This window comes from Achroia grisella, unplaced genomic scaffold (genome assembly GCF_030625045.1).
Source record: "Achroia grisella isolate CSIRO2021 unplaced genomic scaffold, CSIRO_AGI_Agris_v1 utg1470, whole genome shotgun sequence".
Classification (NCBI taxonomy): Eukaryota; Metazoa; Arthropoda; class Insecta; order Lepidoptera; family Pyralidae; genus Achroia; species Achroia grisella.
The window spans coordinates 446,304-461,382 of NW_026712639.1; the positions used below are offsets into that span (position 1 = coordinate 446,304).

General features: G+C 33.7%; 1 protein-coding gene across 1 annotated transcript in view; it reads right to left on the reverse strand.

Moving 5' to 3' along the window:
• The window catches only part of LOC131855714 (WD repeat-containing protein 47), an 84,425-nt gene that overhangs the window by 43,767 nt on the left and 25,579 nt on the right, over positions 1–15,079 (reverse strand). Inside the window, exon 3 of the mRNA XM_059207014.1 lies at positions 229–406. Coding sequence (XP_059062997.1) covers positions 229–406 — 178 coding nt within the window. The remainder of the gene's footprint in view (positions 1–228; positions 407–15,079) is intronic.

A 15,079-nucleotide genomic window follows, 5' to 3' on the forward strand; every position in this document is an offset into this window, starting at 1 on the left:
ATCCTGAATGTGTATTGCAAACCAAACAAATAATAGGATTGTGTGCATGTGGTTTTCCAACGAGACTGCAGCATGGGGTTTTTCAAGAAGGATATATTAAGGTTTCTTAAGGGTTGGCTAAACGCATGTCACACCCTTGGTGTTTTAGGCGTCCATAGGCTACGGTGACCATTTACCATCAGATGGGCCGTATGCCACCATAGTAGTATGAAAAATGTGGTTTCTTACCTCTTGTCCTTCCAGATTGCAGGCGCTACTGTTGAACCGCATCAATTTGACGGTCTTGTCGTTGGAGCCGGTCGCGAGGAGATCGCCAGCCGGACTCCACGCAAGGCAATAGATGCTGCCTTTGTGATGCTTGGTTCGCTTGAGGAGTACTGTCGGGGCTATGGGAGCACTCGTGTCCCTGTAACAAAACAGGTTTAAACTTTAGTATAACTATTTCATTAATATATAATATTTATTAATGTACTATTAGGCTAAAAATCAGTTTTAAATTACAAGTAGGACCTACACGGAGAAAAGGAATTTTTATATTTTTATTGGATCGATTCGTATGGTGACTATTTCAAAGTCAAATGAGTGAAAAAATAACAAATAACGTTTTTTATATATTTTTATTATTTGTAAAATTAGCTTTAAATATTTTTAGTTAACATATTTTTAATATAGTTAGGATATTTTTCAAAAACAACAACTTACAATACAATTTTTATAATGGAGTTTGACTTTTTGCATTTATACCACTGTTGAACTAGGGGCATCGCAGGTCTAACTTTAGACCATAGACGAATCACGGTTTAGAGATAAACTTATTTTTCTAATAAGGAATACTTTGGTCAATGGTTTATTACTGGTGCTAAACCAGGTTTATCTTTTTGTTAGTAGAGGTTGCAAAATCTCTGGGGGCAAGAGTTAATGGATATCGAAAAAAAGCTTAAACTGATATATATTTAAAATTTTAGGAGACGTGGTACAGCTGAATCATCTAAAAATGATGTTTTAAGTTTGACGCGGTCATTATTTATAAGTATAATTAGTAAATCACGGGATCTTACCACGTTTTATTTTTATTGAGTTCCCGATATATAAAACGTGGTAAGATACCGTAATTTCCTAATTATACATCTATAAATGGTCTGTTATGTTTTGATAGAATCTAAATAATACTTTATACTAATACTTTATATTATTTTTTATGGGAAAATAGTTACAATTATAATATGGACAGGGCATTGTTAAAAAAGAGTAATTGGAATAATAATAAAGTAAATAACAATTACTTTACCTCAAAAATGAATATTATTATATAATATTCATTCTCTTAGTTCTATAAACAAATAAATACAATTACAACCTAATTTATTTTGATGAAACTTTACACTAATATAGCTTATGCATCGGAATAACACATAGTCTATATTTTATATTGAAATGTAACGCGAGTGTACCCGCGGGCACAGCTAGTCATATCATACACGCTTAAATTCCGCATCCATGCTCAAAAACTAAACTAAAACTAAAGTTTTTCATGGATGTTTGTTTTTCTTTCACGCAAAATCTACTGAACTGGTTTTGACGAATCTTTACGGTAATACAGTTTACACATCAGAACAACATACGGTCTATAAATTACATGCGAGTGAAACCGCAGGCTCAGCTAGTAATATCATTACACATAGTAAAGAACAAAGTCGCTGTCTGCCCCAATATATGCTTAAATCTTTAAAACTAAATGATTAAAAAGCAATGTTTTTTTAAATAGATAGAGTGATTCAAGAGGAAAGTTTATATGTATAATACATGTACAGCCTTGCGAAGCTAGTATAATATAAAAGCAAAAAAAATTAACAGGATTCTGAGAAATATTACATATTCCAATAGAAACTCCCCTTATAAGGGGTGGAGTGGCCACTTCAAATTTATTTCAGTCTAACGAGCATGCCGGCAAGACAGGGGCCCAGGGAGACCGATATGAACGAATAAAGACGAGACGGTAAGGTTCGTTTCAATCACTTTTCATATTAATAACTGCATCGACATATATTGCTTTATTACATTTTATCAAATCTTCCTGGCACGGTTCATTCATTCATAATTTAAGAGCTGTACTTGTCGGTGGAGCTCCCGCCACGTTCCACGATCTTCTATCAGTCCTTTTACCTGTTGATACGACACGACTCCAACTTTCTTTAACTTGCTTGATACAGCTGTGTCTTGGTCTTCCGCTTCCTCTCTTTCCATCTATTTTTCCTTCAATAATGTTGTTAATTAGTTCGTCGTGTCGTATCATTTCGCCAACATTTTTCCCCGCCTGTTCTCAATAATATCTACAATCTGTCTGTTTTCTTTAACCCTTTCAAGCACTTCTTCATTCCTTAATTTATCTTTCCAGCTAATTCTTTCCATCCTTCTCCAACACCACATTTCAAAGACAAAGTTTGCATGCATGGTACTGAGAATACATTCGATAGAAATACAAATAATATCACTTTTCGTTTAGTCACATTATTTTATTCTACCACCCATCGGAGCGCACCCTCATCACGAGAAGAAGCAGCAAGAAACTTGGGTGTTACTCTGTTGCTTTTTAAATAAACGTTTACATATCATAACCTACCCAATAGCAATTGTTAATAAACAAATAGTTACCTGAGTAGCAAAATAAATCAGTAATAGTTATTGGAGTATATTCGGAATGCTGTCTCATCACAAGAAGAACAAGCAAGAAACTTCTTAAGTTTAAGTGTGTGAATACAAACCACCGATTAGCACTAATTCAATGAAATAATAAAATAGAAAAAACATTCAATATACAACAACTGGTTAAACAATTAATAAGAGAAAATAAGTCATAGTGATTAGAGCAGACCAGTCCACACAAGCAGCACCCGTTCACGAGTATAACGGGTGAGACAGCCACCACTGCCCTCAACCATATTTTAGGGTGTCCATTGACGTGTCCCACCACGTCACTAGCTGTCTGGACATTTAAGTGAGCATGACTCGTGACATTAGACCACATCACAACTATGCATTATGTACACATGTTCCAGTAAATAAATTGAAATTGAATTGAATTGCACGCGGATGGGTACATGTATTATACATATAAACCTTCCTCTTGAATCACTCTATCTATTACAAATACTTCTTTAAAATTCATTGTGTAGTTTAAAAGATCATAGCGACCAGACAGTGGAAACGAACTCATTTTATACTAGCTGAGTCCGCGACTTCATTCAAGTGGCTATCAAAAACACCATCATTTTCCCCGTTTTGTCAACATTTTTCACTGATGCTTCGCTTCTATTGCTCGTAACGTAATGTCATATAGGTTAAAGCCTTCCTCGACCAATGGACTATCGACCACAAAAATGTTTCAATTCGAACCAGTAGTTCCTAAGATTAGCGCGCTCAAACAAACAAATTCATCAGCTCTATAATATTAGCACATATAAAGATTTCGAAGCTGTGGCATTCACACAATACACATTAACAAGAAGGAGGCATGCGACAAACATCATAGAAACTATCACAGAGTATCAAGGATACAAGGACACTAAACAATATTTCAAACAGATTATAACCACGACTCGGTCTATTATTATCTTGTTGTCATACAATGTCGATACAGACGGCAACGTTGGATTCCTAATATAACTCTATGTATAAGTTGCTAGTGATACCGCCTCACTGCTAGCGGAGCGAATATATTTACTACTATATTATTTTTTTTAATTATAACAATTATTACTTTTTTTTACATGGGAGAACTTTTTACAGAATATGTTGTCAAATCTAGCTCCTACACGTCACCGACTATTTTAGTAATTAGTTCATATAAAATTCCGTACAGCGTCGTATATTTATTGTTGTCGTTTGATTATTATTAATAAATGTCATCTACCAAATGAGCACCAAATTATATCCGTCAGGCAGGAGTTGGCCTTCAGCCGCTCCATAAGTCCTTCCGCTGGTTTGGAATGCCATCTTCACTCGCCCCATATCGTTCAGTGAAGCTGTAAAGGCCTGCTGCGGCCAAAAGCAATAGTGTAGTCCGAAAACAGAAAATTGTAGGAGCTGCTAATTCTCATATACATATAAGTAATTCTATAAATCGTAACAATAGCATTCCGCTCGCAATGTAACCAAACCTTAAGCGTTGAAGGATTTGAGTCTATCCGTACAAAAGGTTGTCGGTTGTCTATGGCTATGTTATTGGTACGTTTAAATCGAGTGCTTCTGTTAACGATATTGCATTAATAAATACGTACATATGAAAATTATAATCACATATTAACTCGATTAATACAAATATTCTTCATTCAGATAAACTTAATATAACTTTTGAATAGTCATATTTTTTTATTTTACGAGTCATTGGGAACGCAGACTCTTCACAAGGGGAATGAGCGAGAAACTTGTGTACTATTACAATTTTGATTGAATGTTTTTTTTAATAAATACACTTTAACAGGACGAGGCATGTGACAAGGAAATCGCTACGCACTCATTCTTTGTTTAATCAAAGAATATACATATATAAGTAATATATAAAACGTAACAAAATAACGCTATATTCTTTACGTTTTTTTCAACAAAAACATTAACAATTCTTCAATGTTATAATAAGTTATTTTAGCTAATCGTTACATGTGCAATTAATCAATCAAGTAAGTAACCTTCACAATATACGAATCATTATAAATGGAAGTATCCATATCGAAATCTATTACTCAGTAACAGGAAATAAGCTTATAAAAGTCAATAAGGTGAAGGACGTTTGGGGATGTTCCTTTACTTTTCTTTTATACAATATTTCCTTATAAAGTATTTTTAAATTGTTTGAAATACATAACTTTTCTCCTTATTTCCATTAAAATACCAAGCGTATGTAGAGATAAAAAATAATTGTAGTATAGAGATATCCATACATTCAATATGAAATTAAAAAATCTGTTATCCATGTAGGACATTTTAGTCGTTTACGAATGACAAGTTTTTTATAATTAATATTTTTTCCCTTACGGTCCAGTTCATAATAACATTATAAATGAAAACTATGGAGCTGAACAGATCTTAATGAGACTTCATGTGAAATTGATATAACTAGAACGGGCATAAGCTATACTAAAGATAGCATTATAAAATTCCAGGTAACAGCTAGTATATTCAATACTAGCTGTTCCCGCGACTTCGTCGGCGTGGAATTTAACTTTATTTTTTTAAATATAAGTAGCCTAAGTTACTCCTTATTACATCAGCTACCTGCCAAAAAAAGTCCCGTCAAAATCGGTCCAGCCTTCAGAGATTAGCCGGAACAAACAGACCGACAGACAGACAGAAAAAAATTATAAAAAAATGTTATTTTGGTGTATGTACCGTATTTATATTCATATGCATGTAGTAAAAAACGGTTATTTCAATATTACAAATAGACACTCCAATTTTATATATATGTATAGATGTATAGATAAATGTATCACATCATATTGTTTATTTAATATTTGACCTAAATAAATAAGTAGTAGTTGTCTGTATTCACACATTGCAATTAAAAACTATAAGGTTAAAACGTTTATTTAAAAGAGCAACACATAACTTTTGGGGAAAGGGGTATGTTAGTAATATGGACTTATGACCTTATTGCGAGCAATGTACCATGTCAGGTTGATCTCCACGCGGTTCCGTCTGAAAACCATCGTGAAAAATTCTTGGTAAATTTGTCACGATGGGCTGACCTGACCTCATGCTCATCTTTTCATCCTCCACTGGTGCCCCGTCAGCGTAAACCGTTAGCGCAGGCGGGGGCACATTCCATTATCCTCAATAAAATAAAACGCATAAGTTTCCCGCTCGTTCTTGTTGTGATGAGACTGCTTTCCGAATGAGCGGTAGATTAAAAAAAGAATAACAATGTCGATTCAAAATTTCTTAATTTAAGTTAATTTGAATAAATTATTTTCTAATCTATAGTATTCTTGAGATAAATTAAGACAGATATACAACCAACTGTGCGTTTATGTTTACAAGTTGCCAAGATCCCAATCGGAATAGGAGACAAAGGATCCGTTATCTCAAGATAACGAATTTTAGTTAAATCATTTTTATCTATAAGTATTAGTCATTATTGCATAGTACAAAATAAAGTCGCTGTCGCTGTCTGTCCCTATGCATGCTTAAATCTTTAAAACTACGCAACCGATTTTGACGCAGTTTATTTTAATAGATAGAGTAATTCTAGAGGAAAGTTTATATATATAATACACCCATGCGGAGTCGGGCCGAGTAGCTAGTATTATATATACCTCATGTTGTACACGGAACATATACTAGAAGAACTATTATTGAGAACTTTATCAATATAATTAAGCTTAAAACAAGTATTCTTTGAAGTTATGTCTGTTTGTTAGTCAATATGCTTGCTCTAAACTCACAAACAAAAAAAAGTTATAATAAATTATAGCTTAAAATTGGTTTATATTTAATAAATAAAAAGTACAAACTACTGTTGCTCAGAATACTACAACGCAACAAGTCGCGGACTCAGCTAGTTCATAAATAAATTGTGGTCTATAAACAAAGTTATAAACTATACTTACTCCAAATACCACAACGCACGAAGCCGCAGGCTAAGCTAGTTCTTAAATAAATTACTATACGAACAATATAATACATTTATACGCTAAGTACGTACATATTATAAAATTTTTATTACAATAAAAGTGGAGGTAATGTAATAAATTCTTATATTGACTAGTATTGCTGTCTGCAGGAGAATCGTTGTAAATATACGGTGCAGCATGACAAATGTAAGTAAATATAATTTAAAATAGGTGGCTATTTTGAAAGGAATATTGCATATTGCTGCTGTGTACTTATTGAAGAGCGTCGGGACGCTCTGTGAATTGTACAGACTATTTGTTACTAGGTAGTCGGTAGTGCAGTCGCTGCGTACTACACTCGCGAGCAAAATTATGGAATCACTTTGAATTGATTCAGCACGATCCTGAGCACTTAATAGTTAATAAGTAGTTAAAGCTAGTTAATGTTAAACCTACAATGGGAATGACTGGCAGTCTTATATAAAATATTCTACACATATAAATAAAATTGGAGTGTCTGTTTGTAATATTGAAATAATCGTTTTCTACTACATGCATATGAATGTAAATACGGTACATATACCAAAATAACATTTTTCTCTGTCTGTCTATCTGTCTGTTTGTTCCGGCTAATCTCTGAAATGGCTAGACCGATATTGACAGGACTTTTTTGGCAGGTATCTGATGTAGTAAGGAGTAACTTAGGCTACTTCTATTTTAAAAAATAAATTAATTTCCACGCGGTTGATTTCGCGTGTACAGCTAGCTCAAAATATGATGTTCTTTATATACATTTTGTTTTATTTTTATTTACACTTATGTCACTGCGCTCTGCTAATAAACATCTCTACAGGCATCTCTATTAATTTCATTCATTATCACTGGTTATGGGCAAAAATGCTTCAACAAAATATCCTAACTATGGAATCTTATCGGGAAACCCATTTTCTTCAAGTGGAAGTTTAGTCCCAAGTGGAGTCCCACCGATCCCCAAGTTGGAAGGACGTAGCAATTTGGCATCATGGAGCTTCGGCATGAAAATGTTCCCAATTGACTGTGAATTGTGGAACTGCGTCAAGTCACCAGCGGAATCCGCCAGACAGAGGTCAGACTCCAAAGACTAGACTAATAAACTCGCGCTAAGATCTTTCTCAGCGTTTCACCCCGCATTTAGCCGATAACAAAATCGGGATGAACTGCACAAGAAGCGTAGACAAAGCTGCAAAATCATCTTTAAAAGTTTTACGTGAGCCTTCATAGTCAGTCAAAATGGCGCTGCTCGTGACGCATCAAGCAGTTGAAATATATTTTTTTCCTTACTTCTTCACAAAATCCGGGATAATTTCTTAATAATGACGAGATTTAAATTAATTTGGTATCATTTTTTGACGGCCTCGGTGGTCTAGTGGTCTAAGCACACTGCTTTACGTCAATGATCGCGGGTTCGATTCCTCGCACGGCACAAACAATTGTATTCATGAGTATGTTTGTTTGTATTGGTCTGCATATTTTCTCTGTAAAATATGTATGTATTTACTAAAAAAAATCTATGTATTTGTATCACTTGTCTAGAACCCATAACTCAATCTTTAGCTAGCTTAACTTGGGTCTAGATGGCGCTGTGTGAATTGTCCTGAGATTACTATTATTAATTTAAAGTTAACGGTTTAACCTTTCAAATGGAACGATTTTTATTATTCTTAACTAGTTATAAAGTAATTAAGATCTCGCAGAATCTATTCCACCTAAGTGATTCCATACTTTTGCTCGCGAGTGTAATAACAAAGAGTAGCCGGGCCGGAATTTAATGTTACCTCTTCAATGCAGCATGTCTACGAGATTATGAATTTGCTTTTATACAAACTGTTGAATACCTTTATGAACTATGAAATTCAAGTTATTTAGTTAAATACTCAAATTCTTATATTACAAGACTGAATTTTATCTTCATAAAATTTACGTTGATATTCAGTCTCTCTGCATAATCCGACTGTTTTCCAGACGTTTCTATATACAATAGGTATCTATCTACAGTTTAATGCATTGTTTAAATCGTCTATTAAGTTTTTATATCTAAATATATATAACTCAAAGGTGACTGACATAGTGATCTATCATCGCACAGCCCAAACCACTGGACGGATCGGGTTGAAATTCGGCATGCAGGTAGATGTTATGACGTAGGCATCCGCTAAGAAAGGATTTTGATTAATTCTACCCCCAAGGGGATAAAATAGGGGATGAAAGTTTGTATGAAACTTTGTCAATTTTAAACCGATCGGGCTGAGACTTTGCATGCATAAAGCTGCAATGACGTAGACATCCCCTAAGAACGGATTTCTATAAATTCCACCCCTAAGGGGATAAATTAACGCGAGCGAAGCCGCGGGCAAAAGCTAGTTTATTTATATTCCTGGTATCCTAATTATTAAAAATTTAAGTTTGCACCTTGTTTAAGTGCGTCGTACACCCTTTGTACTTTGATGTATTAAATCGACGACTTAATTAATAAAACTTAACTAGACGACGGTGGTCGAGTGGTTTAGCACATCACCTTTCTTGCGGTGGTCGCGGTTTCAATTCCCCGTTTAAAAAGGTCGCTATCGCTGTCGGCTGTCTCTATGTATGTTTAAATCTTTAAAACTACGCAACGGATTTTGAAGCGGTTTTTTTAATAGATAGAGTTTTTAAAAGATTTTAATGATTCAACAGGAAGGTTTACATGTACACCCGTGCGAAGCCGGGGCGAGTAGCTAGTAACAATATATTCATGAGTATGATTGTTTGTATCGATCTCAGTGTTTTTTAAGTATGTATTTAAAAAAAAATTAATAGAATAGAAAATAATAGAAAATCATTTATTCAAATAAACATACATTGAAGCACTTTTGAATAGTCATAACATTTTTTGCAATCTACCGCTCATTCGGAAAGCTGTCTCATCACAAGAAGAACGAGCAAGAAACTTGCGTGTTGTTCTTTTAAATAATTTTATTATTACTTCACATTTTTAAGTTTAAGTGTGTGAATACAAACCACCAATTAGCACTAATTCAATTAAATACTCAAATAGAAAAAAATATTGAATATATAACCAACTGGTTAAGCAATTAATAAGAGGAAATCAGTCATAGTGATTAGAGCCGACCAGTCCCTACAAGCAGCACCCGTTCACGAGTATGACGAATGAGCCAGCCATCACTGCGCTCGACTAATATTTATATCAGTTGTATAGTACCCATAAAATAAACTTTTAGCTTGCGACTGTATAATGCTATGTAAATTGTCCCACTGATTATTATTATTGAGAATATTACTAAAATTGTGTTGGTTCCGTTTTAATATACCGATTTTATTTTTATACTATTTAACTAAAAATATATATCTATTAGCTGTCCCGGCAAACGTTGTTTTGCCTTATAAATTAATAATGCTATAAAAAATAGGGGTTGGTGAGGGAAGGGTGAAAATTTAGGGTTGTATGTATTTTTTAATGACACAATAAAAATAAATAAACAAAAAAATAAAAATGTTAGGGGTGGACAACCCTTATCACTTATGTACGTATGAAAAATAGATAGTAGCCGATTCTCAGACCTACTAAATATGCATATAAAATTTCATAAAAATCGATCAACTCGTTTCAGAGGAGTATGGTAAATTGTGACACGAGAATTTTATATATATATATATATAAGTCTATAAAAATGGGTGTGGGCATGTTATGCGGAGGAATGAGGACCATGTCTTATGGAAAGTGTATAATATGAATGTGGATGCAAAGGGAGGGGACGCCCTAAGAAAAGATGGATAGATTGTGTGAAAGATGATATGAATAAAAGAAGAGTATGTTTAGATATGACGATTGATAGAGATCAGTGGAAGAGAATGACATACTGCGCCGACCCCAAATAATGGGATAAAGGCAAGGCAATGATGGCAATGAAGTCTATAAAAAGCTGTATAAGACAAAACATACTGGTTCCAAGTACGCGACACTCGGTATATAATTATATTAGAAAGCACGCAAAATTTCATCTAGTTCAATTTATAGTTGAACGCAATTTGTAATGGAATTTTTCGTTTATGGCCATTCAGTTTCGCTGTACACAAATGGTTTAATATTTCGTGTAGCTCGGATCATTATAAGTGTCATCATTTAGGTATTGTAATTTAACGATCTATTGACTGCAATTTAACACACCTGCATATTTCTGCAATGGTTGGTAGTGAATGTACAATAATGAAGTATTTTAACACTATGAAACACTTTATCGTGTTACTCGTGAACGAGTGCTTTCGGGGACTGGTCTGTTCGGGTTACGAACAATAAGTAGTCTATTTGCTTTTGCAATATAACGCCCACTCTATTCTCCCAAATGTGATTTCATGTACAACATTTATTCGAAATAATACGAACTGAGCTTCATGTCAATTACTCTCATCTCGCATTCCGAATTGGCGGTGGAATTGACATATCATAATGCTACGTTTACACAGCGTGAGTGGGCAGGGAAGTGAGCAGCGCGAGTGTAAACACGATATTTCCCATGCCATTGGCGCTGCACTCGCGCTGCCCGGCGCTCCCTCGATTGTTGGTTTTTCGTGCGCGAGTCAAAGGACTGGCAGCGCGAGGGACAGCGTGTGTTTACATTCAGCCCTCGCTCATTTGACGCCCGGCAATATTTCCGGCAGCGCGAGTGGCAGAGGAAGCGGCTGAATGTAAACGTAGCATAAGAGTCTGTAATAGAGCTACATGAATAAAGATATTTAGAATTTGAAACTTTTGCGAGTGTGCACAATTTGATCACAGGACAGATCCTGGGGATCTTCCCTTCCCTTTCCATCACCGAACCACGACTTTCGTACGTCGTGTGACATTTACAACATCAAATAGTACTTTTAGAGCTATGGAGTAACAAATCTCTAAATATCCAAACATCTTTACAAACTTTCTCACGTGTATAAATATATGTATAAGTACTTTAATAGTTTCTCACATATACACAAAAAGCGGCCCTCAGAACAATTAAATATATTAGTCATTGTTCGTAGCCCTAACAAAAATATCAACCTCGCGATTCTCCATTATATCAGATTAGATGATTTCCATTATTAATATTACGGAATATTAAAGTTTATTCACAGCGAACGCAAAGTGTGTATTATGTTTGAAGAGACATGTCGTCGATTAAATAGAAAAATTACATTTTACAAAATTAGAATGCGTCCATTTATAGACGTGTGTGGTTAATTTAATTGACTTATCTTTGCCTGTTCCATCACTGAAAAGGAGATGGACGAATATGGGAAAAAAAATAATAATTGACTTATGTCAATTAAATTAACCACGCCGTCTTAATTATTATATAAATAATTTTCAAACGATATATAATACTTATGTGTAAATTTAAAACATTAAAGGAAAAATAATTTAAATAAATTTAGGACAAGCATCTGTTTGTCTTGTAAAAAATGTACATTTCGAATAGTGCCATTTTTCTATTTAACCGACAACATTTTTTTTTGTAAATAAATACATATTATACATAGAAAATACCCAGACCGATACAAATAATCATACTTATGAATACAAATGTTTGTACCGTGCGAGGAATCGAACCCGCGACCATCGGATAGTAAAGTGGTGTACTAAACCACTAGACCACCGAGGCTGTCAAAAGGATAAAAATAAAATGTATACGTTAACTATATCTATACATATAAATAAAATTGGAGTGTCTGTTTGTAATATTGAAATAACCGTTTTTAACCGTATTTATATTCATATGCATGTAATATGAATATAAATACGGTACATACACCAAAAAACCTTTTTTTATAATTTTTGTCTGTCTGTCTGTCGGTCTGTTTATTCCGGCTAATCTCTGAAATGGCTGGACCGATTTTGACGGGACTTGTTTGGCAGGTAGCTGATGTAATAAGAGTAACTAAGGCTACTTTACGTTTTTGACTATATGCATATGAATATAAATACGGTACACCAAATAAGAGTATTAATAATAAGATATACCAAAATAACATTTTGACAACGGACGAAGTCGCGGGTACAACTAGTTTATATATAAATTTATATTTCTTTGACAGTACATTATTGTATGTATAATTCGTTTCCTATACACCTATCTTCTATATATATAAAAATAAATTGATGTTCCTTAGTCTCGCTAACACTGAAGAACGGCTGAACCGATTTGCCTAATATTAGTCTTAAAATATTCGCGAAAGTCCAGGGAAGATTTAAAAGGTGATAAAATATGAAATTGTATGTACAATAATAAAACCAAAAAATTTTATTTCCCATACAAACCGTTCATACCTTCATATACTTCAAAGAACCCTTGACACATTTCATTTTGAAGCGGATCCGAGTTGACGGGGTCAGCTAGTATAAAATAAAACTAAAACAGTTCAGATTTATAGAAAACTAGTTTTTCCTTGAACAGCTTGTACGTTCTGCTACTCTTAAAACCAATTCCGATAGTTTCAATATTTCCGATATTGAAGTGCACCGCTGCCCGCGGGCCTGTGTTTCAGTACTACCAACGTATTGTTCAAATTTGACCACCGAATGAAATTGAATTGTTCGGTTCACTTTTTTTACGGTTTCTATGTTTATTGTCGCATGTAATATAAGTAAATTAATTACTTATATTTAATTAACAACAAGGATAAGGCATGCGACAATCAACATAGAAACCGCTACGCACTTAATCTCTGTTCAATCGAATAACATTGTCAGCGCTATGAATTTTTCGTTAGATATTTTCTACAAAAACATTATTATCATTTATAACTTCTTCAATATTTGAGCTTCAGCTTAAAATACAGCCTTGTTATTATTTGCAGCACATAAAAATTTCACTCAAATCCAGCCATTCGTCAATAGAATGCGAAATATTTGTCGTGTATTCCCATTAATGCTGTGTCACTGTATTTAATGTACAATTTCGATTTTGTAACGCGAATAGACCTCTCAGCGCCGCTGTGGACGTAACCTATGTGAAGTATTTCGTAACCGCCCGTATTTGTGCTGCTGATCGTGTTTACACGGCATTTTCTCGTGCATAGTTACAATGTTTGACCAAATATCAAAACTTGAGCATAGCACATAGCACCGTCATGTGTGCAATGAATTTTGACTAACCCGACATACAGAAAGAGGGTTTTCGTTATATTGTTACTATTATTATAGTTCTTTATAATAATTAAATTATACAAAAATAAAATTTGTAGTTATATACAATTAATTGAACATGCACTATGTCAGTCGGTCGGTTAGTCAGTGAGTCACTAGTTCCGGTGTTTTTTATAATAAACATATATTACATAAATTTACCAGTTTCTAAGTTACTCTGGCGTAAAATAATTTATTTGTATAAATTATAATCAATAATAAAGAAATGATTTCCTTTGCCAATAGGTGATAAATTATTAACTGCTTAAAAAACATGATATTCGTTGATTATTATTAAATCTATACATATAAATAAAATTGGAGTGTCTGTTTATAATATTAAAATAACAGTTTATTAACTACATGCATATGAATATAAATACGGTAAAAAATTTGGTGTAAGACCAAATTTTTTAATACAATTTTCGTCTGTCTGTTTGTTCCGGCTAATCTCTGAAGTGGCTGGACCGATTTTGACGGGACTTCTATTGGCAAGTAGCTGATGCAATAAGGAGTAACTTAGGCTACTTGTATTTTAGAAAAATATTGTTTTTGGCAGGTAGCTGATGCAATAAAGAGTAACTTAGGCTACTTTTATTTAAAGTTAAATTCCACGCGGACAAAGTCACGGGAACAGCTAGTATTAAAATAAAATTCCTAATTGGCAACAGTAAATTGTTTTTATCATTCCTATACTCGTGTATTGTATTAATGTAACAGCTTACGTGTTTCAATTAGAAAATAATATGTTTCCAATGAAATTACACTGAGAAATATTTCTATTTTTGTATCCAATTGGGAAGCTTATGGACTAAATTATAGATGTATAATTTAAAGTTTTTTGTAGAGAATACTTAAAAATTAATAGTGCTGATAATATTATCTGATTGCACTAATACTGGCGCACTCTTTCTTATTGAAATCAGCGGTTTTTATATTGATTATTATTAGCTGACCCGACATACGTTGTTTTGCCATATAAATTAAAATTACTATTAAAAAATAGGAGGGATTGTAGAAGGGAAAAATTTAGGTATGTATTTTTCAATCCTAAATAAGAATAAAATGAAAATAAAATATTATGTCGAAAAGATAAAAAATATGTACTTAGGAGTGGATATCTCTTACCACTTAGGGGTATGAAAAATAGATAGTAGCCGATTCTCAGACCTGCTAAATATGCATATAAACTTTCATAAAAATCGATCAAGCCGTTTGAGAGGAGTATGGTAACTATGTTAGTTAAGTAACATTGTGACACGAGAATTTTATA